The sequence below is a fragment of the Haliaeetus albicilla genome, chromosome 8 (assembly GCF_947461875.1).
Source record: "Haliaeetus albicilla chromosome 8, bHalAlb1.1, whole genome shotgun sequence".
Classification (NCBI taxonomy): domain Eukaryota; kingdom Metazoa; phylum Chordata; class Aves; order Accipitriformes; family Accipitridae; genus Haliaeetus; species Haliaeetus albicilla.
In genome coordinates this window covers 41,413,259-41,439,377 of record NC_091490.1, presented here as the reverse complement: position 1 = coordinate 41,439,377, position 26,119 = coordinate 41,413,259, and the positions used below count along the sequence as shown (strand labels likewise).

General features: G+C 49.1%; 3 protein-coding genes across 6 annotated transcripts in view; 2 read left to right on the top strand and 1 right to left on the bottom strand.

Moving 5' to 3' along the window:
- The first annotated feature begins 80 nt into the window (after positions 1-80).
- Positions 81-7,034, top strand: UBXN6 (UBX domain protein 6). Of its 2 annotated transcripts, XM_069790246.1 has the most exons (13): positions 81-377; positions 964-1,128; positions 1,698-1,762; positions 2,260-2,414; positions 2,769-2,830; positions 2,984-3,115; positions 3,697-3,794; positions 4,189-4,264; positions 4,351-4,435; positions 4,673-4,892; positions 4,998-5,128; positions 5,775-5,920; positions 6,418-7,034. In XM_069790246.1, exons 1-13 carry the CDS (start codon positions 327-329, stop codon positions 6,544-6,546), a joined length of 1,515 nt encoding a protein of 504 aa, XP_069646347.1. In that variant the 5' UTR covers positions 81-326; the 3' UTR covers positions 6,547-7,034. The 2 variants fall into 2 exon arrangements, with proteins under 2 accessions (XP_069646347.1, XP_069646348.1); XM_069790247.1 differs by lacking the exon at positions 81-377 and having other exon boundaries at positions 977-1,202.
- Positions 7,035-7,591: 557 nt separating this feature from the next.
- On the bottom strand, positions 7,592-24,006 carry CHAF1A (chromatin assembly factor 1 subunit A). 2 transcript variants are annotated; one of them, XM_069790243.1, is made up of 15 exons: positions 23,631-24,006; positions 22,732-22,782; positions 21,678-22,498; positions 19,012-19,068; positions 16,626-16,867; positions 15,959-16,019; positions 15,347-15,415; positions 14,720-14,943; positions 14,030-14,198; positions 13,745-13,825; positions 13,570-13,659; positions 13,076-13,337; positions 11,985-12,472; positions 9,606-9,699; positions 7,592-8,085 (listed from the first exon to the last, which is right to left on the bottom strand). In XM_069790243.1, the coding sequence occupies exons 1-15, from the start codon at positions 23,989-23,991 to the stop codon at positions 7,988-7,990; spliced, it is 3,168 nt and encodes a 1,055-aa protein (XP_069646344.1). In that variant the 5' UTR covers positions 23,992-24,006; the 3' UTR covers positions 7,592-7,987. The 2 variants fall into 2 exon arrangements, with proteins under 2 accessions (XP_069646344.1, XP_069646345.1); XM_069790244.1 differs by lacking the exon at positions 23,631-24,006 and adding an exon at positions 23,249-23,426.
- Positions 24,007-24,384: 378 nt separating this feature from the next.
- SH3GL1 (SH3 domain containing GRB2 like 1, endophilin A2) overlaps positions 24,385-26,119 on the top strand; it is a 30,589-nt gene continuing 28,854 nt past the window's right edge. For both annotated transcript variants that reach the window (XM_069790250.1, XM_069790249.1), the window contains exon 1: positions 24,385-24,543. In XM_069790250.1, the coding sequence (XP_069646351.1) occupies positions 24,499-24,543 (45 nt within the window). In that variant the 5' untranslated portion in view covers positions 24,385-24,498. The remainder of the gene's footprint in view (positions 24,544-26,119) is intronic.

Sequence of the window (26,119 nt, the reverse complement as noted above, 5' to 3'; positions counted from 1 at the left end):
CCGGAGGTGGCCGGTGCTGGGGTGGGGGGGGGACTCTGTCCCCTGGGGCCGAGGGGTCGTCCCGGTTTAGGGGGGTGGGTGGGAAGGGTCCCCGGGCTGGGGCAAGGTGTTGGGGGATGGCATTAGACCTGATTTCCCTATCTTTGGTTTTAAAATTTGAACTCAGTCTAGCTGAGCTGGAGCAAAACGGTGTAAGGAGTCCACCTGGAAGGTTCCTTGATTTTTAAACCTTGTTTTAACCCAAATCTGGTTTCTCTGCGAGATCACGGAAATGCAAATGGTTGGCTGCCCGCACTGGGCTCACCGCCTGATGTCGAAGCGGTTACATGCGATTTGGTGGCAGCTGGAGCTGCCAGAGCTCAGCGAGAGCCAGGCGGGTACAAAACACAAACCACGCTGGGTGGGGAGCCCAGAAATTATTTACAGGGTCATTGTGGCCCCGGGGTGGGGGGAGACAAGGGGGGACACGGGGTGAGTGGGGACGAACCATGGATGGTGGCCTGGGATGCGCACGAGGGAGAATTCTGGGTTTTGCGGGAGGGAATTTGTCAAGTAAAGGGGTGTCGAGGAGCAGGCAGGTCCGGGGGGGTCGGTTTGTGTATCTCCATGTCACCTCACTCCTGCTGGGCTGTGCCGTAGTGCCGGGCTGTGTGTTGGCTTGCTGGTGGTACAGAGCCCGTGGTGCATGTGACTGGTGCCAGGACAGCAAAAACGTCCCCGTGCGGTTTTCGGGGGGTCCCTGTGCTACTCCGTGGCGTCTCCTGTGCCGTGGGCGTGGGGGTCCCGGCTACGCTGTGACTTGGTGCATGACTGCCCGCTGGCGATGCGGGCCTGGGTCCGGCCTCCATCTGCGTGTTTCTGGCTGTCGGTGCCATTGGGGCGGCCCAGGTGTCGGTCCCCGTGCCGACAGCTGGCTGTCGGCCCAGTTGCTGGTGCCGGGATGCCGGATTGCCATTTCCACAGCTGCTGCCTGTGCGGGTGAACGTGCAACCCCCATTTGGGATGGGCGACCGGCCCGATCCCGCTAACGATGTCCTTGGGATGAGGCGGCCTCTTCTTCAGCACCAACCGTCCCGTGTCCCCACGAGGAGGAGGAGGAGGAGGAAGAGTTGTGCCAGACTCGCAGGGGTGTGCTTTCATCCCCAAATTTTGACCCCATAGGCCGATTTCAAACCCGCTTTGCAGGGCAGGAAGACAGGCAGGTGAGGGAAGGCCTGCCCACGGGCCCGGGCAGTGAGAACAGAAAATCCTCTCATCTTTTAGGCTCCCTCAGCCCCAGCTGCCCACCGGGGCCTGGCGCGATCTGCTCCGGTGTGGTGGTGGGCTCCATTTTGGGCTGGTTTGGTCAGGCCGGGGCTGCTGGTTCCTCCCGGGGTGCAGCGGAGGGGGCGGTCCGTGGGGGCTGTGGGGGTCCGTGGGTGCCAACCTGGGGTCCGTGGGGGCTGTGGGGGTCCGTGGGGGGCGGGCCCGCCCTCACACGCAGCCCCCCCCCCACCTCCCCGTTCCCCTCAGCCCTGGAGGACCGCCGACGCCATAGAGTGTTAGAAGCCTAGAGCGGCGCTAGAACCTGCGTGATGGACACGCCCCTTTCCGGTGGCGGGGACGTGGGCGGGGCGGAAGCGCGGGAGAGGCGCGGCGGTCCCGCTCCCCGTCCCGGTCCCGGTCCCGGTCCCGCCGCCATGCGCAAGTTTTTCCAGGAGATCAAGGCCGACCTGAAGTTCAAGACCGCGGGGCCCGGACAGAAGCTCTCGGAGCCGTCCCGGTACGGGGGGGGGAACCTTCCGGTAACGGTGGGCCCGGCGGAGGGGGGTGTGTGTGTGTGTGGAAGCCGTTCCCGGGCGGCTGCTGACAGCGAGCGGGGCCGACCGGCTGGGGGAGCCGGCCACCTCAGCCCCGCTCTCCCCGGCTGCCGGTATCCATGGGCCCCGCGGCTGCCCTGGGCCCGGTGCCGCCCGGTACGCGGGAGGGGCGGCCCGAGGACACCGGGCTGGGACCGACCCGGAGCCCGGTGGCCGACGCTTACCGCGGTGCCCAAGCCGCCCGTCCCACGGGGCTCCCGTAGGGAGCCGACACTCACCGGGCAGCGATGCTACCGCACCGGGGTGGCCGGTTCCCCGGGGTGGCGGGGGGGGAGGGGGGGGCACCGGGGCGGTAATTACCGTAATCACATCCAGACCGGCACGGTTGTGGAGCTGTCGTCGTCTCGGTGGGACGGCAGAGCCCATCTCCTCCTGAGCTCTGCTGCTCTGCTCTGCCCAGGGTCCCCAAGGAGAAGCCGAAAACTGAAGCGACGCCGAAGCCTCGTCAGGCGCCAACCGATGAAGCGCAGATGGCGGCGGCCGCAGCGCTGGCCCGGATGGAGCTGAAGCCCAAGGCCAAGCTGCCTTCCTCCCAGGAGGCCATCAAGAACCAGGGTAGGAGCTTGCCAGAGGAGACGGAGCCACTGTGCCGGCGTAGGGACGGGGCAGCCGGACGGTGGGGCTGGCTGGGATGGGTGTAGCTCTGAGCTGAGCCCGGAGAGGGAGATCCTGGGTGAGCAACTGCTCGGGTGCATTTCTGGAGGATGCTGTGGGACGCAGATGGTTTCTGCAACTGTTTGAGTATCATAGAAACAGGGGTCACGCTCACTCCGTGGGCTCTCAGGCCGGGATCAGAGCACCTGGGTAGGTGTTCGCTTCCCCAGGGCAGTGCTGCACAGTCCGAAGCCCTCCGAAACCTGCTGAACCTCTGCCCCGTCTGCTGCTGTAACCTGGGTTTGTCTCTTGTAGTGAGAAAAGAGCTGATGGCCGAGGCAGCTGCAAGCGAGAAAGGGCTCTCTGAAGAGGAAAAGGTATGAGAGACGCTGCTGTTCCCTGATCGGCACCCTTCCATGCTGCTGTCCCTGTCCTGTGCAGATTTGCCAGGTTATTTAAAAACAAACAAACAGAAAAACCCCACAAAACCTTCCTGCGTTCAGTTCGGTGCCTGGTTTTGTCTCCTTTAGGACCTCACCTCCCCAGACAAGGAGGGGGCAGCTGCCCCCTCTGTTTCAGGGGTCTATTTCATATGCCCGTTGACCGGTGCAGTCGTAAAGAAAGACAAGAAGGAGAAGCACCTCAGAGAAGCCATTCAGTCGGTAAGCGCCATGTCTGCCGGCTGCGCGGCTTCCCTTCCTCCTGTTTTAACTCGTGTTGTGGCGTGGGTCCCCTCGAGCACTGACCTCTCCAATGCTCCGCCTTCTCCTTGTAAAATCTCCACTGTCTCCCGAAGGGCAACTCTGTTCAAATGCCTGTCCGAGCACCCTCCCTTCAGCTTGCTGGAAATGCTGGGACTGGGAACTTTGGCTCTGTACTGGTTTTGGCCGGGACAGACTTAATTTTCTTCCTAACAGCTCAGATGGTGCTGCATTTTGGATTTGTGATGAAAACAGAGTTGATTACACACTGGAAACAGCTAAACTGGGAAGCAGTGAATAATTCCTTTGCTTTGCTTGCATGGACAGCTTTTGCTTTACCTATTAAATTGTCTTTAGCCCAACCCACAGGTTGGGTTTTTTTTCCCTAATATTACCCTTCCAATTCTCTCCCCCATCCCACTGTGGGGGGAACAAGCATGGTGCTGAGCTGCCGGTCAGGGTTAAACCAAAACAGACCCACACCTCCCTTTGTGCAGAGTAGTATCAGCTCCCCCCTGACCAGTTTCTCTCCTTCTCCCCAGTATTTCTCTGTAGACCCGGTGGCTGCCTCAATCATGGAGATTCACACCTTCAATAAGGACCGGGAGAAAGTACGTGTGGGCGTGGAGACCATTGCCAAGTAAGTGGGCTGCATTAGTAGGACCAAGTGTGCCAGTAGCTTGTCCCTTCCCTGCCAGGCCAACAGACAGGCAGATTTTCTTGTTGTGCTCCAGGCAAAGTCTGAAGAAAACCAAAGCCGAACACTTGAACCATCTCAAGTGTCGGTTGTCAGCGTCTCAGAGATGTTTTAAGAGTTGGTCCACTAGCCCAAGCAGTGTGGGAGCTGCTGGTTGAGATCAGCTACCCCCATCTTCTGTCTGGCTTGGGCATGAAACACTGACATATTTTACTTTCCTTAATTTTTCAGCTAACTTATCTACAAGAAATACTGTGAGGTCTTTCTTCTTACATGTTGGGGTAGCATGTCTTTAAGCACCTGCTTTGATCCATGCAGTGCATTCCTCTTTCTGCAGGTACTTGGATAATATCTATCTCCATCCAGAGGAGGAAAAGTACCGGAGAATCAAACTGCAGAACAAAGTGTTTCAGGTGAGGTCAAGACTCCTGCAGGTGCTCTGCCTAGGAACGTTCTTGCCTGGAGCAGACTACATCTAAATTCTTTCCTTTTCTTCCAGGAAAGGATAAGCTGCCTGGAAGGGATACACAGATTTTTCCAGGCTATCGGGTTTGAGACAAAAACACTGCCTGTTCCAGGACAAGGCAAGAAATCTAAGTGTATTAAACTGGAGTCAGCAGTTTGAGTAGCAGTGGGACAGCCCAGGGAGGCTAGTGAGGCTGCTCTGGTTGCTGAGAGAGCTCCAGGGCTGTAACAGAAAGAGCCACTCACCCTGCAGCTTCCCCGTTAAGACATTACATTTTCTGGAGATCCTTGCCCTTGTATTTCATGCATTAGTCATGTAAAGAACAAGGGATTCAGTTCCTGTCCTTTGGTTGTAGAGACCACAGAGGAGTACTACGTACTGAAGGAAGAAATGCTGACCAAGTTGGAAGACCTCAAGGACTACAAAGAGCAGCTTTTAAGCTCTGAGCCTGTAAGAGCCCAGCTGGATCGCCAGCTCTGTGTATTTAAACCGTCACCTGAAGCTGCTCGGTTTGAGCTGCCAAATGACTTTTACAACCTCACTGCAGAAGAGATCAAACGAGAGCAACGGCTCCGGTGAGTAGGCTTAGAAGGAGAGCCCTGACTGCCCAGGGGGCACGCCATGCCAGCTAGGAGTCTTGTACTTCTCCTTCATGCTAAAAATTGCTTTCCTCTCTAAAGGACAGAAGCAGTGGAGAAGGCTTCAATGCTGAGGACAAGAGCCATGCGAGAGAAAGAAGAACAAAGGGAAATGCGGAAGTACAACTACACCCTGATGCGAGTCCGGTTTCCTGATGGATACATCCTCCAAGGTAAAAAGACTTGTTACCCTTTCTTTGTACACCTCCAAAAGCTTCTGAGAATACTTGCAGCACAAGAGCTTGAATAATAAGCAGGCTTGAGGTGTGCTGAACACAGCTGGTAGAATAAAGCAACAAAAAGCCAGAGTGGGGTAGTGTTTCTCTAAGAACTCTTCCCATCTCTGAGCCCTCCACCTGCCTCACCTGCACAGGGTTGGGACTGGAAGCCAGGGTGGAGTGGAGAGAGAAGAATCTCAAGGCGCTGTTAATTAAAGCGTGCTCTTCCCAGGCTACTGCAAGCAAGCTGGACTCATTAGATCAGTTTGTTATAGTAACCAGCATGAGGTTGCCCGTGTGGCGTCAGGCTATGCAACAGTATAAATCCTCTTCAAATTTCACAGTAGAACTCTGGAAATCATTTCAGGCTTTCCCAACTCTTTTGTTACAGGCTGGCAGGGGCTTGCAACAACTGAAGTAATATTTTTCTTTGGGGATTCTGCTTTTATACTGCTTAGCTGAATCAGGCTGTTTCTGTGTCACTGAAGTAGTTCATAAAGTTAGCATCAGTACGTGAGCCCCACGAAACCTACCACAAAAAGATTAGATTTGGTAAATGCCAGACTCTCTCTCAATATCTCACCTTGTTTTCTCATGGCAGGGACTTTTTATGCACGAGAATCAGTATCTGCGCTCTACAACTTTGTGAGAGAAGCACTCAGAGATGACTGGCTGCCCTTTGAGCTGCTGGGACCTGGAGGTCTCAAACTGACTGATGAGAATTTGGCCTTCAATGAATGTGGGCTGGTGAGTAAAAAAAGATAGCTGGTACCTTTCACAGGGGTCTTCAGGTTGTCAGAGTCATCTGCTGCTCATAACTTAGAGAAGTTTGTGTCTTCTGCTCTCAGGGCTGCAAGTTGTGCTCTAGCCCCTTCATATTAAGCTCAAGCAAAGTAACTGCTTGAAGGCTTCTAGCTCACAGCTAGGAGGTCTGTCTGGAACAGACCTATGTCCTGTAGCAAATGCAGGTTGCAGTACTTGTCGGCAGCTCTATCACAGGGTTAGCATCCACACTGGGAAAAGAGGGGAGGCAGCAACTGAGGCAAGCGCAGCTCTAGCACAAGGCTTCCAACAGAAAGCCCAAAGCAGCGTCCCCTAAGGAGCTTTTTGCAGAAATCCACACTTGTCCTTTTTAGTTGAAGTGCTGTTTCTAAGTTTTTCCAGGTCTGTGAACATACACAGCATGTTATGAGGTCAAAGTATAACATAGCTATAGTTTAATAGCTCTGCCTTTTCTGTTCCAGGTGCCCTCAGCCCTCCTGACTCTTGCCTGGGATGCAGCAGTCATGGCAGACATTCAGGCGTCAGGAGAGGAGCGGCCAGCAAGCCCCCTGAAACCAGAACTTCTCTCCAGAGTCCAGACGCTGTCATGAAATAAAGGGGAGTGGATTCAGTGCTGGTGGTTTTAGACTGTTCCCTCATTTTCCCATACAGACTGTTGGAGCTTCCAGCTATGTGACCTCAGAAATGATTTTATTTTAGCTCTGCAGAGTGGGAGTCTAGATTCTGCCATGTCACACCAACCCTGCGGTCACCTCCACAACTCCAGTAGCCATACACTAAGGCAGTCTTGCCCCGTAAGACACTTACCAGACTGCTCTGAATGGCTTTAAAAACCAAGTTCTAGCAGTGACTGCTTGAGGTGTTTCCAAGACCATGATGAAGTACCACTCTCCTCCCTTGGAGGAGAGATTAGGTACTAGTACTAGGCTGGATTACCAATCGATTGAGCCTGGATATCAGGCTGGGCTTAGAACTCAGCTTTTCCTTTTGCTTCTGTGTGCACTGTAACTCCTATTGGAGAGAATATATTTAGATAAAATTATGCTTAATCTGATTAAATGGAATATTTAAAGACTGAGTTCTGTTCAAAGTTATTTGAATTGCATTGCTCTTAGAGGTTTGAAATGCAGACGAGCTCCAGTCAGTGCTGGGGCTGGCACTGGTGTTACTGGTGCAGCTGTGGCATTACCCACCTTTTCACTTCATGCCACCCACAGACAGAACAGGGACAACAGAACAGGAGGCTGATGACAGGCAGCAGCTATTTATGCTGCCCACCAGTGAGAGATGAAGCCTCAAACTACAGCCAGTATCTTAGGGAACTGATCCATCAACTCACAAGCCATATAAAGTCAAAAGCCCCAGCAAGTTTGTTACATACATAAACAAGTTTGATGCTAGTTCAGTCCTTTATACTTCAATCTTAAAGTTTTTTCTGTGGGGTAGAGAGCAGCTTTTATGTATACAGCTTCTATTGCAGCAACGTGTACAGGAGACCAATAATCTACCCCTGATATGTAATTAATACTGGCCTATCCCAAAACAGGAGAAACAAGGTGGATTTTTTTTTTCTTTTCCAAAGGTAAAGCCCTGCTGCTGTTCTCTGTAGCAAGTAAGACCACAAACAGGATGATATAGATAGCATAAATTCAAATATAATTGTACATCATTTATACCCAAGGCCATGCTATACATTATGAACAGAGTAATTCCCCCAGTGGCATCACAATAAGCTTATTTCAAAATCTCTGCACTAGATTTAGAGATAACTTACTTAGATACCTTCCATTACAAAGAAGTATCAAAATTTCAATAATGCTTTATTAAGGACAGATTAATATGCAGTATTTTTAAGCTAAAAACTAGAACTAAAAATTTAAGCTGCCATCTGGTCTGAAGCAGAACAAAGTGCTGTCTTCTCTTTACAAGAAATACAGAATACTTGCAAGTATCTTGTTCAAAGATACACAAGGTTTAAAATTTTCTAACTCATTCTACATACATACAGAGAAGTTAGTAGGCATTTAAGTCTCAAACTGTATTAGATGGGCTGACCATGCTGGTGTCCTGGTGAGCAGCTCTTGTGCCACGAGATTCTGAAGCTGTTTCAGCAACTGCCAACGTAGAATCTGCAAAGTAGAAAGTGTGTTGGTTTGGGTGGGGTTTTTTTTGGTTTTTTTTTAAACATCCTCATTAATCTAGAAGGATTTGACTACTACATGCTTTATCTGTCTTAGCTTGTCTACCCATATCTGTTGCAAGTCTCCTTTTCAATTCTATTTAAAAACTGGTTTTAATATTGGGTTAACATCAATCCAGAATAAAAATAATTTCACCATAAAAGGATCTTCATAACCTTTTCAGTGCTTTAAGACTCAGGCAGAGTTAAACAAATACAGCTGCATGTGTGTCAACAAAGCCCAAGGAAGGCAAGCTACTGAATAGCATCCCCGCCCTCAGAACAAGAGGTTACAAACCTGAAGCAAGGCTTTCATCCCACTGCAGTCTTGTAATAAGCAAAAGCCGTTTAAGATTAAATGCAAAGCTTCTTGTCAAACAGTTACATTGTCTGTTACGGAAGGCGAGAGGAGGAATGTAGCACCAGCTGAGACAGAAAGGAGAACCCAGATATGTCTAGAATGGGTCAAACACTCTATAGAATTTAAGGCTTTGGGAATATGCACGAGCCCTTCTCTATCAATTAGAGGAGCTGCCCAACACAAAAAAACCACTTTCCTTAATTCAGGTTGTGCCAGTAGCATTATGAAAGAGCTCTATTGTGAGAGCAGTAAGAAAGGGCTTGGAGGTTTTGAAAGCGGTTTAGAAGAGCTGAATGCACATCATGTGGTTGGTGTTAAGTCATTGATCTGTATGATCAAGTATGTATAGTTAAAACCTCGCTGAGATGAAAGGAGCCGCTCCACATCCTCATCCCACTGTTTCTGAATCCGTAGCCTGAAAGGATATGCTATAGCAGTGGAGATTTGAAAGCCATTTTCCAAGGGATAACTGGGACACAAATATAAGCAACTGCTTAGATTCTAGAGAAGAGCTGCACAGTGTTGATCAGAGCCCTCACCTGTCAAACATCTAAGAGCTTGGTTATTATCTGATGTTATTTCCTTCAGAACAGACAATTCAGCATGCACCGAAGACTTCGAGAAGGCAGCAGAGGGGAAGTTATGCTCCAGACCTTGTCAGTCCTGGAAGGGCTCTGAACATAAGTATGCATGCCCCAGAGACCAGCCCTGCTTGGCAACATTTACCAATAGTTAGTGGATCTGCTGATACTGACCCCAGTGTTCACTTTTCTTATCAGACAAAAAAAAAAAGGCGGGGGGGGGAAGGTAATACTGGCAGCCAAATGCTAGTCACAAGCACTTTGCACTATTTAGTCAACTGGTGGAAGGAGGGAAGAAAGGGCAAGAGCAGGTTAGAGAAGACCATAAAAAACAAAGAAGCATCTAGAATAAAACATAAAAAGCAGAGAAGTACCTAGAAAAAAACATCTCAAGAGAAGAGCACAAGGCTTGGTGAAAAAGTGGCAGAAAAACTGCAACAGGTTTAGCCACACACCGTTCCCACTGTCGTACTCTCCCTTGTGGGAGAGAGCACCTACCAAGAGACTGCTATTGATTTATTTTCCTACCTTTGCCTGGCCGTACATCCACAATCATGCAGTCATCATCTTCCTCATCTTCCTCGGTGTCTGCCTGAAATCCATCCATCTCCACAGCTTCAGCCTTAAGGGAAAAAAAAAAAAAGTATCAGCAAGCTGATGGTGCTGATGTGCAAGACCAAGCACAGTCAGTGCTGTGAAGGACTACAGTAGGCACTTCTCCCAGTTAGGACTCACAGCACGGTCTGATCAGTCAGGCATATTGGGGGGGGGGGGGAATAAAAATCAGCAACCCCTGGCTTCAACAGACACTGACTTTTGATAAAAGGCCTCATCTGCAATGGCACATACAGCAGGAAGCATGCCAAGCTTCTGCTCCAAGATGTTTCACTATTACACAATGCGATGAACAGCCTACACATAGAAAAGTCAGTTCAAACCTTAACTGAAAACTGACTCAGTTTTGTTGGTTTTTTGGAAGGGAAATCTCTTCCTCCTCTGCTGATTATTTTGGATGCTTTCTTCCTTCTGAAGATGGAAAATGACTTTTGCTTGTTGAGTTGGTAGCATGTTCTCCCCCCAAAATCCTCCTCATCTTTGCCAATTAGCTTTTATTCAGGGAGGGGCGACAGTTCTTCCCTTGGTGACCTTATTTGCTGCCATGGGAGCAGCACAAACTACTCACTTTGAATTGCAAAAATGAATACAAGGAGTGATGCAAACTGAAGTTGCTCAGTATTGAACAGCTGCAAATGTTTTTGGGTTTTTTCCCCTCCCTAACTGGAACGGTGGAATGAAAATCTCAGACCTAGAACCTGGTCCCTACCCCTACAAGCTGTTCCAAGAGAAGACTAATGAAAGATGTAAATTTAAAGTAAGTCACAGTTTTCAGATTATGTATTCCCCTCCTACACGTGTGCAGGTACAGCCCACTTCAATACTGAGTTTTTCTCTCTCTGCAGCTTACATAAGAGCACCTTCTTTTACATGAGTCCTGGCGCAAGCTTCATGGCAGAGTAACACATGCCGGGGGTAGAGAACCTGGCAGCCTTGACCTACCAGCCTCATTCCTAGGCTCTCCCCAAGCTCCAGCCTTGCTTGACAGGAAGGACAGGATCTCAATACCTGAGCAGTGCTGATTTAGATGTCAGGCATGAAGGGCTTTCAGGACTCTGACACCTTTGCTCTGAGCTGCGCTGCACCGCACCTCACAAGGGCAGCTTTAAGATGCTTTCGAGAGCTTCGAAGAATTCAGGCTGATGACGTAATTCTACTAAAAGCCTTTGTTTTGCTATTTCTGCTCAAGTAGTCAGTTATAAGCAGAATTTCCAGTGGGCACCAAGCAGAGATTTTTATCTCTGCCTTTATTTAGTGTGTAAGAAAAAACCTAAGCAGATGGAGTTTGGGGGCTGAACAGCTTCTCACAAGTCTCTGATCCCTATCAATACTTGAGTGCAGAGCTTCTTCAGTAGAAAAGCCAAAGAAGACAAGAATAAAGTGGGAATGAAAAGCATAAAAAGCCTTGCCTGTGACTTCTTTCCTCACCCCCTTGTCCACAGGGGATGAGGAATAAATCCACAGACAGTGCAAACCCTGTCCTGCCTGTATGTTTGGAGGCAAACAGTTGATAACACCAAGCTTCAGGACCTAAAGCCTCACTGTCTTAAATGCGTGACAGAGCATCACACAGCTAAAGCACCCATCGCACGCTTTTCAGTCATCCTTTTGGATCATTAAGCTCTTAATACTACCTGTGGTTACCCTCAACAGCAGAAGCAAACAACAAGACGACCACAACAAAGCTTAGAACTGGAGTAGCAACTACTCCAAATCCATCTCATTTTGTTCCTATGAATTATTATATTTTTAAACTAGCTCTTGAAATTCAGCTTTATGTATGACAGTATAAGCCAGAGACTTTACAGACTATTATGGGTTGAGTTGCAGCACTTAGGAACCACATTTAATCAGTACACATGCAACTGATGTAAGTCACCAGCTCAGGCTATACATCTGGCAGCCATACACACACATAAAAACCTGCATACAAATTATATACAGCTGTAAAACCAAGGCCAAACAGACACTCAGAAACTATTCACAGCTTGGATGCAATCACTGCCAAATAGCAGAAAATGGAAGAACAGCAGGAGAGCAACATTTCAAATGGAACAGACAGTCCAAGCTGGAGACACACAAAAGAAACCCATCTCTTTAGAGTCACATAATTTCACTTCTTTCCCCACAAAAAGGGTCTTTTTGTGTGAGGGACAGTGTCTGTAGCTTAATATTTTGACTCTGCTCATCTAGGCCAATCTGGGAACCATGCCAGGATGCTCGCCTACGGAAGACGCACAGCTACATTCCCATCGTTCTTTATTAGGGAAGAGCACCGCAACAGGAACTCACCTGTTCAGCATCCCGAGGCCTTTTCATGAATTTAGTGATGGACATGCTTCCGGTGGACTTCCTCTTTACCGACACGGGGGTGGTCTGCAGGACCGCCACGCCTGGCACGCTGCCACCCTCCTCCTTCCCTGAAGAAGGGACTTGGGTGACGTAGTTCCATTGACAAGGGACGGGGAGATGCTCTTGATCAAAACTCTTCAGCACCTCCGAGTGGACATACCAGCACATCCTATATTCAGGTCTCTTCTCGTACACAGAGTTCTCAGAAATGATTCGCTTTAGCCTCGCTTTGGAAGGGACACCACTGTCCTCACCAACAGGCGTCTGCGGCCGGGAGGTGTGGGGGCTCGCGGGGCTTGTGTCGCTACAGTCGGCGGCTGCAGTCACATCACTGAACAGTCCTTGCCGGCAGCACTCCTGGAATTCCTGGATGATCACTTTGCTCCCGTTCACGTTGCCATGCAGCAGCGGCAGAAGCTGGCCAAGGACTGCAGAGAAGAAAGGATGCACAAAGGTTGTGGGGAAGAACTGTTTAAAGGTTGAGAAAAGCCAAGCTGACGTAACTGATCAGTACATACGGTCCAGAAAGAGGACAAATAGGCTGAGATTAATTTTAGATATGGGATAGTAACGGGAGCTAAATTTGATGTGGAAAAGTCACCCCCAATAATAATGACCCCCTGAAGTGAAAGCTTCAACCCCTGTTCTAGCCTTCATGTGCATTATTCACATCCTTGTGTTAAGCAGGTACAAGAGATACTCAGTACTGAAGCCTGTCACACAAACTAAACAATAAATGGGTCAATGGGCTTGAACACTTTCAGTAAGCAGGCCTAAATCTGAGTTTACTGAAGTCTTGTTGGCTTCATTTCCTAGATAACTAGAGCAAGAGGTTTTGGAGAGTGTAACTAAGGCCATACTGGATGCAATGCCAGAAAACACCTTTCCAAGAACTCTCACAGCGATGCCTTGGATTTCAGACTTGTCTTAAACAAGTCATTCTGAATGTGACACTCAATACAAAAATCTATTCGCTCCAAAGTGGAGTACAACAGTCCATAAGTACAATTATTTAGCCCTTCAGGTCTTACTTTGCTGATCTTTTGCTCTTTTTTTGCTACATTTCTGTATCTGCTGTTCTTCCTCTGCAACAGGTGAATCCAGGATACACGCTGTGAACTGCTGGAGAACCTTTAGGTCCGCATTCGTGCTGCTGTCATTTTCTGCGCTTTCCCAGACACAGCCCATTTTCACAGGCTGTAGAACGTGGAACCTCTTCCCCTTGGCCATCAGTTCATCCCATTCCTTTGCTTTCAGCTTTTGACGAACCTTCTGATTCTCTGGATCGCACTCCTAAAGCCACAGGCAAGAAAGAACTCGATACATCCATTCCAGGAAAAACAAAAGCTTTTTAAATGCAGCTTTTTAGCATGTTCCCTGAGCTACAGAAGTCTGCTCCTGAACCATGCAGATCTGAGATGAGTTATACCACTGCCAAGACCACACGCTTTCTTCCTCTGCCAATATTTATTACATGATTCACTGGAAACAGAGATGGAAATCCAGTGACACCTAGTTCACTTACTTCTGTCACTCCTTCATCTTCAGATAGGTACCCATGGGGTACAAAAAAGCCATCGTCATCATCTTCATCCTCTCCCTCCTCCTCATCATCCTAAAAATAAACTCTGCCTGTTAGAAATTACACTGACAAATGCAATTGGTTCAGAAAGCTATTTTTCAGCACGTGGAACCCTTACCCCTTCACTATGGGAGAGACTTTCTCCTGGTTCCTCCTCTTCCCATTCTTCATCACTATCTACTTCATAGTCCAGTAGTTTCTGGAAGAAATGCCAACATGTCATTTCTGTAAATAATTTGAAAGCATGACACCAGACCCCATTCAGGGTTTCAAAACTCAGTAGCAAGAGGGAACATGCAAGTGGATCAGAAATCCCAGAGAACCAATGAACTTGGCCAACCACACATCCGCTTCAAGAGCATGAAGAAAAAGAATCCAACTACACTGCCTGTGAGGTGCTTACACTGTCCTTTGACCAAGGATTCCTGGGACGGATCATAGTGGTTTTCTTGTTCCATGTGCCCCAGTATGCAGGACGGTGATTCTCACAAAACTGCAGAAGTTTCATTCTACCAAATTTCCCCCTTTCAGGAACAGCATCTGTTTTGCAGTTATCCACTACCACGACATCACTGTTAAAACAAGAGACCATCTTCAGTACTTACAGAACACTTTCCTGCTGCTCAGGAAAACTTCTTACAGAAAGCTTCAGTTTAGCCACAGTACCAACCCAGAGCTTGAGTTCATTAGAACAGGCACTCCCTATGTGCTTGCAAGAATATGGGTTCCAGACAAGCCACCCCCCTCCTTAACTACAACCCTACAGCAGCTCTGGTTTAGTTATTGGTATGTTTACTTTTTAAAACTATCAAAAGACAAACACCACTAAGGCCACTAGTGTCCAGTGCTGAAAGGCAGCTGTCTGAAGCACAAGATTTCCCATAGTGAAGGATTTGAGAAGCGTTGTACGGAATGAAGGAAATCTAGATTATAACGTACTGCTCCCCATAGAAACAATTCTCATACAAAAGGAGTATTCAAAGAAAAGCTCCATCTTTCCATCATCTCCAATATTAGAATAAGATGATCTCAAAACCATTCTGCAGTTCATTATGTAAAAAAAGTGAAGAAAACCCCCAAAACACAGACTAACCTGTTTACTATGTCAGTGCTGTTACTGACAAAAGTAGGTCCAGTTTTACGTGGTTTACGACACTTTAGATCCCTCAAGAAAGAAACTTCACTATTCTGTGCACGCAGGAGCTTATCCAGCTGGTCTAAGAAGTCTGGATCCAGGGCAATACGACAGAGGGGAGCTAAGACCATGTTCTCCTTAATTTCAAAAGGAGCAAACTTTCCACAAGAGCCAGCAAGAATCTGAAATATTAAGTGAGGACTGTGAGAAACTGCAGCACCAACACAGTCAAGATATACAACAAAACTCAATACCAGGTGCTGAAGTTTGAGTGAAGATTTAAGTTAAGCCCTTCCTATCTGAGACTCCAACAGATCTTCTCAAGGGAATCTAGGTCTTCACAGCCAATGCAGCAGAAGACAGAGCTGAAATTTTTACTAAAGCAACTACAAAACTCTGTTGTAGTCTCTGCTCTGGTCACAGACATTTTTTTAAATCCTTTACACTTTTGAAATTAGGAAATAAGAAATACTAATGCTTTGTCCACCTAAGAAGCTCTAAGGGACAGATCAGAAGGATATCGGTCTATTTGTTACAAGACAACTAATGAAAGACCAACAAAACACAGGAACAGCAATACCTCACCTTCGGGGCTTGTGGAGTCTTTGGTTTCTGGAAGAACCTCGTAATTTCTGCTTTCTGTGCATTAATACGCTGAAATCAGAAGCAAAATGCAAATTATAAACACAAAGGTAGGACAAGGCCTTATAATTCAGGGTGAGCTCATGCATGACCCAACTTCAAATCTAGTGAGGTATAAAGCAAAGTTCAGTCATTTACCAGCTCCTGTAACTCAACAGAAAACTAATTGTCTTCTCTAACACAGCTATGTGGATTCCAATGTCATTGCTAAGACAAAGGATAGAGTTCACTCATGGGCACTGAAAAAACAAATGCAGAAAAGACTTTAACAGGTAAAAGCAAAGACACCAACATGCACGGAAGTAACAGACAAGAAACCTGCACAGTATAACTGGTGGAGCAGCACCACCACATCAGATCAGACAGGCTGCATCCCAAATGGACCTGCTCACTCCCAAGCGGTACCAAAGCAGGGTACACTGCCTGGAGAACCACAGTAGCTGCAGGAGCCCTGTTGCGAACAGCTCGGCAGCCGTCGGCAGGGTGCCAGGGAGCCCATTAACATCATTTCACCGTAGCAGAAGAATTTAGAGACAAGCTAGAGAAAGCATTTACCTTTTCCTCCTCTCTTAACCGTTTCTCCTCTTCTTTCTTTCTCTTCTCCTCGAGTCTTGCCCTTTAATATAAAGTTCTTTTTAATTGTCACAAACCATGAAGTGTTTATTTGCACTGAGGAAGAGGTGAGAAGCCCCAGATCTTGACTAAGACCCCATCATGCTAGGCAAGAAGATAATCTATCAATTTCACCAAGGACCATACTTGGTTAAGTGTACAGAAGACTCTCTTGGTTCCTTCTAGAGCAAACATTGACCTGTTCTAGCCACAAAGTAGCTAGGCTGCTTCAAGTTGCCCTCAATACCAGGAAAGGGTATTTATGGTATTATCAAGTTACAAGCAACTTCCTCAACAGACAGGGCACCAGTGCCAGCAAATTGCAAGAGTACAAGCAAGACTGGTCATGAAGGGAAAACTCAGTAGAGCATGACAGCTCTTTTCAGCCATTTCAAATCAGAAGCCCAGGTCAGCCTGCAAGCAAAAAGTGCTGCTGAGACTAGGGTCGCGTATATCCTGTCTGTCAAGCGCTTAAAACATACCCCATGACAAAAAGGCACATGCTGTTTGACCAATATAGCCTCTAGAAGGGACAGTTAAGGTGGGTATGAAAAGGTGCTCACACCATTACACATTATTCCCCAGGACCTGTGGAAACCAAGCCACTTACTCTAAAGCTTCCTGCCTCTCCTTGCGCTTCTCCTCCTTCACTCTCAGCTTCTCAGCTTTTTCCTTTTCTTCTTTCTCTTTCTTTTCTCTCCTTTCTTTCTCTTTCAACTCTTTCTCTTCTTCTTTCTTCTTCTTCGCCTCCTCCTTTGCTCGCTCTTTTGCGGCTTTTGCTTCTTCTTTCAGCCTTCCCTTTTCCTCCCTTTCTGCTTGCAACTTCTGCAGCTTGTCGGCACGCTCCTGATCCTGATTCAGAAACAAGCCATCAAGCAAGCTGTCTCTTTGTACACAGTAATAGCTGCTGGCATAAAAACTTGAGTAAAATAAGGACGTCATTTCTTCAGCTGAGATACTAGAGAAGATTCTTGCATCAACCCAGTGCTTGACCTGCAGCATCATTTCTAGCTATCACAGGACACAAGGTTATTAACCACAGCTACCTGTTGCCTCAGCCAGCTGAGCTACCTTGGAGTGGCTCTCTGAAGGCATTAATTGTTCTTTTCTCCTAACAAATGGAGGTGTTTCTATTTTCTAAGCATCAAGGGAAGCTTTGTATTCTACTTGCTTTACATTTGAGTCATCTTCATTACCATTGTAGCATTATGGAAAATTATACGGGAATTAAAAAAAAGAAAATTTTAATTTAATAGAAGATTTCAGATTGTTTCCAAAATACTTTCTTTGGAAATACATACCTCATGAGCTAAGCTTTCATATCAATGCAGGGCTACCATGGAATAATTTTGAAAAGTGAATTTGATCTGATTTTGCTTTATAAACCGCTAAGTGAAAAACGTCATCAGAAAATCCTATCTCAGGCAGTAATGGAAGTCTCCAAACTCTGGATTGTGCAGCTGCTTTGTAAGACCTGGAGCTTGCAAAGAAATTGTCACTTGAGTTAGTCCGTGTTAGATAATCAGACAACACCAGGCGCTCTAAGCTTCTTTAAGGGGCACTGTGGCAACAATGGGGGGAAGATTACATTGGAAGTGTTGCTGTTCACAGTATTTCATCCCAAAGCAACTGAAATTCTCATTATGGGTCTAGTAACATAAAGGAGAATGCAGCGCGCCTACTAAAAAATGCAAAATTAAAGAAAGATAGCTTCCCTACATTGTAGGCATTGGTGACTTCACCAGGAAACTAGGGTATGTCTGCGCTCAGACATACAAATATCCTCACTGTGTATTTTCAGTTTCGTTTTATTTATTTCACATCTCTTCTTGGCAACATCAAGACTTACTGAACAGTGTCACAATGTACAAATAACTGCAGAAGGCAACCAGCATACAAAATGGTGCCAATGGTAAAAAACCCAATACTGTCAGAACTGAGTCATGGTAATCAGTGAAAATTTACTGGGTAGTTTGGAAAATGGTGTGAAGTTAACAGCAAGATTGGCGGGTCTATTTAATTTTTAGTGTAATAAAGCTTCCATTCTCATCTCTCCCTCACATTACTGCTATTTTTAACATACGTATAGAATGGAAGAACACAACAGATTGGACTTCTATATGGGGCGCTGTAAAAAGCGAGCATCTCGGGAGCAGGCTCAATCACACAGAGCTTATATAAAACACACAACAGTACCCTACCAACTTTATGAACTAGTTACTAAGAAACACAATAAGAATTCATAAGCACAGGCCTTCCGAACTGCAGTTAAAATAACATTCAGTTTTCCAGCAGGCAAATCCCACTCATGCAGCACTGACTGTTCAAGAACTCCATGTGATCCATCAGCCTCCTTTATATTTAGCAGTTTATGACTGAAAGCAGAACGGACAGCAAAATTATCGCACCGCCTTTTTGTTACGGAACAGAGTTTGCTGACTAGCTGCATTCAAGCAAACAGACCGGAGCTTGAGCATTTCCAGCAGTGACATCCCACAGTTTCTTCAGCAAGCCATAAACACAGCAGCCCATTTGCCTCACTTATTAATGAAGAGCAGACCCTATGTTTTGTGGCTTAAAAGGGGGAAGGGTGAGAATGATGAAGCAGGAACCGACCCTAAATAGAGGGCTCTTGAAAATTTCACTTGTATCTGTCCACTTAGCAGGCTGCACCTACCCTCTCAGGAAGGGTTTAGAAAAAATTCTCAAAAGCATTTTGACAAGCAGTCAGCAACATTTACAGTTTCTTAATCTCTTACCAAAGTGCACAGAAATGCAGTGCAGGCCACCCACACTTCATTATGTATGCATTAAGCAGCTTTGGAACGAGCCAAGTACTTTAACTGCATGCATTAAGATTCTTCCATATTCATCAGTGAGGAAAACCAGGAAAAGAGATGTTCTAAGTGGACTAAGATGAAACGCAAAGGGCTTTGCTTACTATTCAATGCAAAAGCACAGCAGGCTAACTTTCTATGTCAGTGAAAATGCCTTACTCTTTGCAATCTGAGCTTCTCCTTCTCTGCTGAACTTTTGTGGAATTTCTGATGTACCTGGAATTACAAAATGAAAGTTTTAGAGATCGACATCATCCCCTTTCCACGAGGCACTAAAAGTCTCACAGAAAGAACAGCAAGCTTCATTTGAATGGTATTAACGTTGTTCTGGCAGATTAGTATATTCAACAACTTAAGTATTCCTTCAGTATAGGATATCAGAACGCAGTTCAAGCATATCTAATCTCACTGATTTACAGTTAAGCCTGAATACATCTAAACGCTTCAGTTTACATTAAGTCCTCTCATTACTAAGTTTTGCATAAACAAATCCCTCTAGTCTACTCAGTTCTAAAGTATCATTTGCAGGGGAATATCATGTGCAGAAAAAACAAACAGAAGCTAGAGCTGCTCCAAATCATGAGAGCACAACACACTTAATTATAGCAAAGTCACTTTCGAGTTAAACTTGGTTTGGGTTTTGGCATTTTTTTTGCATCCTACCACTTACTCTTGCTACGATATTTAGATATAACTTCCTGAATACAAGTACTATTATCCATATTTTAATGCCATTTCTTATTGTAATCATAGCCCTCCTGCTCTTCCACTAGTACCAGCGCATCAATGCTAAGTTCCCAACAGGTCCACTTCTCATTTCTCTTAGAGCTGTTATTTATAGGGGAAAAAAAGGTATTTTATGTTTTAAGAGCATCGTTCCTAGACTGGTCAAAAGCTTAACTTGTCAATATTTCAGCATACTGTGGCTTGGTTTCTTGTATCCCCCCCCTTCCTTCTCCTGCCATTCGCAGTACAAGGTACCATGTTTAAACTCTGTGATTAAGAGACTAACGCAGACCAACTGCTTTATTTTCTGTACTCAGAGACATTTAAGTTTACACAGTGCAAAGTTGCATCAGGAGATTCTGTATTTACCTGACACAAAATAAAGAGTTCTTTCAACTGGGAGCTTTAGTTTATCAGAGCTGTTTCCACCTAGGAAAACAAACATGCCAGGACAGCCGGCCATACAGGTCGAGGTGCAGACTTCCCATTTTGGCAAGCAGCACACGAGCTATTCCAGCCTTACTTCACGCCACAGGAAACCAATAACTTGTTCGCATTATCTTATTACATCAGGAGTCAAGTACTTTTTTTGTTTGTTCTGCTATACTGGAAATACTTCATGCCTGCTTGAGTTTATGTATTTATTTTAGAGACTGCGAGTTTGAACAGTATGAAAATTGATCATTTTCCTTGATAAGCATGCAGTAGAAGAAATGGAAGACCTGTCATGTCATGAGCTCCGAGCCCCAGCTAACTCATCCGTACCTTCTCCAGGACAGCGATGTTTTTCCTTGCCTGTGGGACAGTTTCTCCTTAAACCCCAGGGGGAATAGTTGGTGCAAATCTTTCTTAAAAGGCTCAAGATGGCATAAGCAGGAAAACTACCAGCTGCTTCACACTCATATACCTGAGCCACATACTCAATTCTCCACTTCTGGCAGTGCAACATCAACCCACCCCTCAATACCTTCCTCATTTTCCCCTCCAATAATGTAGTTGACCAAAACAAATGCACGGGACAGATAGTTCAGCCTAACCGTAAGTGAGGCTTAGCTACAGTGCACATTCACCAGGACTGCTCTGCTTCACAGGTTTCACCATGGGCAACTGTGCCCCCCAAGAGAAACCGCCACCGATCTCTTCCCCAGAAGGGTTGAGCAGTAAGCAGGCATTTGAGGCACGAAAATGTTTCAGCCACCTGTGCATATACTGTTGTCCTTAGAAGCTTCCCCTTCAATACAGCACCCAAAATCACAGTGTTTTGGGGTCTCTTGGTAGAGCAGAGCTACTAAACTGGAAGATCACAATAAACCAGCTCATTCAGACCTAATTTTGAGGTGTTCCCTCCTGTGCTCCAGTCTTCCCCTCAACAGCATTGTGCATCTCCAGGAGCACTGTATGTGCGGTGACTTTTCCCCAAAGCAGTTCCCTGCACTCCATGATGTGCCCGTAACAAGATGGCTGAGAGCACAAGCTCTGTACACCCAGTTCGGAGAGACAGAGGCTCATCCTCCATCCTCACATACAGATCTGCAGTTCCACTGATGCACTGTAGTTTCAACTTAAAAGCATTTTCTATGACACAGTTGCAGAAATTCAGAGCTAGAAAAGTATCTGCACTGACTGGTACTGGGGTAGCATCTTCTCACAGTAATTACGGCAGCTTCATCGAGGATAGAATAGAGGTTGTAAAACATCGCCTAATGGACAAAACTGCTTTTGGACACTGTCCTTATCCCAATTACCAAAACACTAACTCCCAGGGCATGCAAGTCATGAGCAGTTCATAAAAAAATAAAAATAAAGTGAACCTGTAACAGAGTTTAAAGTTACATTCACTCAATGCAAATATACCAACAGGTCAAAACCAGGCAAGATTTAAATCCTTTAGCTATAGGATTTAAAGGAGGATTGAAAAGGGCAATAATTCAGTTACGTTGTTAATAAATCAACACCACTTTCCATACACTTCTCATGATCTTTGTGAATATCCTATTCATCCTTTTCACTACAAGTGCAGGAAACCATAACAACCTATCTGCAACACAACAGCTTTTAAAAAAAAAAACAAACCAAACAAACCAAGGAAAGAGACCAACCTTCCTAACAGGCGTTGAGGCAGCTAAAGGACTAGTATTCCTCTTTGTTTCTGCAGCAGGCTGTGCCTCAGGTGAGCTCACAGAGTGAGAGCTTAGTGAGGAGTTGGTAAGTCCAGAGTCTCCATGAGACGATTCCATGGTCTCATTTTCCGACGTGACACTTCCATCCAGAGAAGCGACTTTGGGAGATTTTGCAGTCATAATATCCTCCAGGAGCACTACAGGCATCTTCCCCTCAAAGATGACATCCTTCAGTTCGCTCTGGTTTACCTTTGTGTCTTCCACATTATCACACTCTGTTAACCCAGAACACGACTGGATTCCATCTACCAAATCTTCATCTTTATTCGCTACGGCTTCACAGGGTGCATCAGTCTCCATTGAATCATACATTTGGCTACTCTGAGGGGAATTCAGGCACCTCAACTGGTTTATCTCTTTTCCTAACGTGCCGTTAGTTATAGCTAGGGATGAAGATGCTTTTGAATCAAAATTAACGTGGTCTACGTCATCACTTAGTCTATGGCTAGAGTCCTTTGTCAGCTCAATAACAATTACAGTTTCGTTTGTGTTATCTTTTGCGTTTTTCTGTATAAAATGGTCTAACGGACCCTTTCCGTTAACGAGTTTTGGAGAAAAAGTCACATCTGAATGCAACTGGCAGTCATTCTCCACGTTGTCCAGGGACACATGCGATGCATCTAGGGAGGAATCCTTACCTGGACCAAAACCACTTTGTGAGCTCTTTACTTTTTTGACTTCTGAATCTGCATCATATTTTTCCTTTGGTACAGGATTCAAGCGTTTGAATGGCAACCGAGCTGAAACAGTAACATTTTATTATTTTAGTCACATCGTACGTGTCACTGGGAAGCGATCAAATGGGGGAAGAATCAAATACCAGGATATTTAATTAGTTCTTAAGCACAAGAATTGGAACAGATTAGCCAGTCGAGGCTGGCTAATTACTTCAAAACCAATATATTTCACAAAATCAGATCTGATGCCTTCTTAGCGCGCCAAAGGGTGACGGACGCTCCCTCTGCAGCCTTACCTTGTACGAGCTTCCGTGGAGGAGCAGCCGCTTTGTCTCTGCACTCCATGGCTGCGAGAGGGTAAAAAAAAACCCATAATAAATAAACACCCGTGACACATTCCCGGTCAGCTACCTGCTTCCCCGACATAGCCGACCGGTGGCAGCGCCCGACAGCTCTCCTCGAGGCGAAGCGCGGGCACGGTGAAGCCGGACAAAGGGGCCGGGGCGAGCCCCGCCGGCACCCCTCAGGCTGAGGGGATTTTGGCAACCACCGGGCCCGGGGCCGCCGGACACCGGCCCCCACCGAGGCCAGACCGAAGGAAAGGAGGTTGGGCAAGAAGGAGACGGCGGGTGAGGCGGCGGGGAAGGCCCGGGCCTGGTTCCGGGGCGCGGCGGCGACTACCGGGCCTCCTTTGTTACCCCGGGCAGGCCCCGCGCACCCCAACCGCCGCCGGAAACACACCGCGTCCCGGCCCCACCGCCACCCCCGGCTCGGCCCTGACCTGCCACGGCGGAACCACGACCGCGGAACTACCTGCCGCTCGCTCCGGCGGGGGACGGAGCGGCGGTCGAAGCCGCCGAACCACGACCCGGCCCGGCCTGTCCCGGCCCCTCCGGTCCGGTCCCGCCCCGGGGGCTCCCGCTCGTATTTGGCGGGAGCCGGGGCGACCCCGCGCCTCACCGCGCTGATAGGCGGAGCGCCCCCCACGTGACCCGCCCTTCCGCCCGCTCCGCCCCCTTCCCGCCCGCGTCTCGCGAGGAGGGTGGGAGGGAGGCTCGGCGCCCGGCCTCCACCTTGCCTCCCGATTGGCTAACGGTCGTCGCTGACTGGCGGCGGCGGCCGTCAGTCTGGCGCGATGGAGGCGCTGATTGGAGAGCTGCGTGAGGGTCGGCGGGGGGTGCCGCTGGGTCCTTACGCCTGGCCTCGAGGCCTGCCTGCTCGCCGGGCGGGAGCGGGGCCAGCGGCGGTGCGGCCCCGGGGCCGGCTCCGGAGAGGTCGGGGTAGCCTTTCCCCGGGGTAGCCTTTTCCCAGCACCGGGCAGAGGGGCGGAGCCGCCCACCGCGCTGCGACAACGAAGGGCCCGAGCCAGGGCGCGAAATGGCGGCGGCGGCGACGGCCAATGAGTGACCGCCGCCGGGGCGCGCAGGCGCAGAAGGGAGGAGGGCGGGTACCGCGAGGGTTTCTGGGAGTTGTAGTCCGGCGACCGCTCGATGCCCTAGCCCCAGTGCTATGGCGGGTGCCGGGGGCGGGGCACAGGCCGTCCCCCCACGCCGCATCCCGGCTGTCCCTGTGTCCCACACGCTGTCCGCCCCCCCCAGCAGCCCCGGCTCGGGCGACGCTGGGCCCCTCAGCCTGGCAGGGGTAGGGGCTGTGGGTCCCCAGCTCTGCCTGCGGCGCGGCTGCGGCCTCTCCCCTTGCTCCTCGCCTCTCCTCAGGGACGGAGCTCCCTCAGGTGACAAAGAGCCAGGGACCCGGCAGGAACGGCCGTCCCCGCTATCGCGACAGAGCCGCTCCCGCCCGCCTCTCAGTCGCAACGTCGTGAGGCGACGTCGCCCCGCCGGCAGGGGGCGCGGGGGTACCACGTGGCGGGCAAGAGGCGGCGCTCCGGCCAGCGCGCCCTTCTCGGTGGTGCCGGTAGTGCGGCGCTCCGCCGGGCCGGCAGGGGGCGGGGCGGGGCGGGGCGGGGCGGGAGCTTCCGTGGCGGCGGCGGCGGCGGAAGCGGCCAGTGGCCGGGCCGGGCTCCTGCGTGCCGAGGTGTCCCTCGGCGGCCGGCAGTTGGCAGCATGTCGGTGGCGGGGTTGAAGAAGCAGTTCTACAAGGCGAGCCAGGTGAGAGCACCGGGGATCGGTTACCCCTCTCGTCGCCGCCGACCGCGAACCGGGGCTGGTCGCCCTTCGCTTACCGGCGCCCGCTGCTCAGCCTCGGTGACCTCCCCTCCCGCCCTCGCCGCTGCCGCCTGTCCGGGCCGGCTCGGTGGTGCCCCGATACCCGCCGTTATCCTCTCCCCGGTATCCCGGTCCTCTCCCCCCGGTGCCCCTGCCCGGTGGCCCCTTGCCAATGTCCGGTGTTCCCCCATCCCCCGGTATCCCAATCTCCTACCTCCCTGCCAGCCCCCGGTTCTCCAGGTGCCCCCCAGTACCCCCCATTCCCCCCCCCCCGGTGGCTCCTGGCCATCCCGGGGCTCGGTGTGTCGTTCCCCCCCCGCCGTGGCGGGGCAGGGCCAGCCCTGCGTGGGCTGTCAGCAGAGCAGGGTGCCGCAGTGTCCTCGCTGTGGCCCCCTCGGATGCCCCCCAAACCCTCAGGGGATCCTGGAGGGTCCTGGGGATGGTCCTGTACCCCTCCTCGGGCCAGGGGTGTTGGAGGGACCCCAGTAGAAAAACGCATCCGCTGTGGACCGGAGGGTCCTGGAGTTTGGGTGCCGGCCGTGGCCGAGGTCCAGGTGGGTGTCATGGTGGGGGTGTGCTGCCCACCTTCCCCAAAAACGGTCCGTGCCCACGGCACGGCGAGGGAACGGATCCAGCCTGCTCAGCCCCAGACCCACACCGGCTTTGCGGGCGATGGCGGTGAAGCGCCTCAACAGCCGAGATGCCCTTGGACTTTGTAAGCGGAGCGGGATTTTAAGGGGAAAGCCCTGGAAGGTGCTGGCCAGGCAGGGTTTGAGGCCGTAGCTGGGAGTCACCAGCCCCGTTAAACTCAGATGGCGGCTGCAGCCCAACCTCGGGAAGCTCCCGCTTCCTGAAGAGCAGCTGGCGGCAGGACCGGGAAAGGATTTTGGGGCTTGGCGAGAGAACCCGGAGCCCCGGCCCGCACGGGAAACGGCTGGGGGACGTTGGAAAAAACTTGTCAGATGGGTGATTTTTAGCCAAGCGAAAATTGATCTCGTCATTGATTGCTCTGGTGGTAAACAGTGAGTTTATGTCATCCTAAAGAGAAGATCGTGAAGTGTGGCTCCCCACAGGTCAGGGGGCTGCAGCTCTTCCCCCCAGATGTGGGAATCTGCTTCTAACGGGGTTTGTAAACACCTTCTTCCTCACCCTCTGCGTGAGGGGTGGCCGTTCCCGATACCCCCAAGCAGAGTTATCCTTCCCGGTGCTTGTGAACAGCACTGAAATTGGCAGTTGGGAATTTTTTTTAATGTATTTTTGGCATGGTTCGGGAATCGCAAATACTCCTCTGCTTCCCGCGGTCGCTGCTTTTCTGTCCCTGTTTTAAATTTAAGATGAATTTTGCACAGATCTACCACCAGACTGTGTTTTCCAGGCACAAAGTTTAAACCCCTTTAAGCTCAGCCCAAGCATGTTTGCTACGTGTGTTGCCTACTTTCTTGGCCATGTTTACAAAAAAGCATTTTGCTTAAACAGCAAAGCAAAATAACAGATTCCTTAAGTCATTCCCCCACCCCCT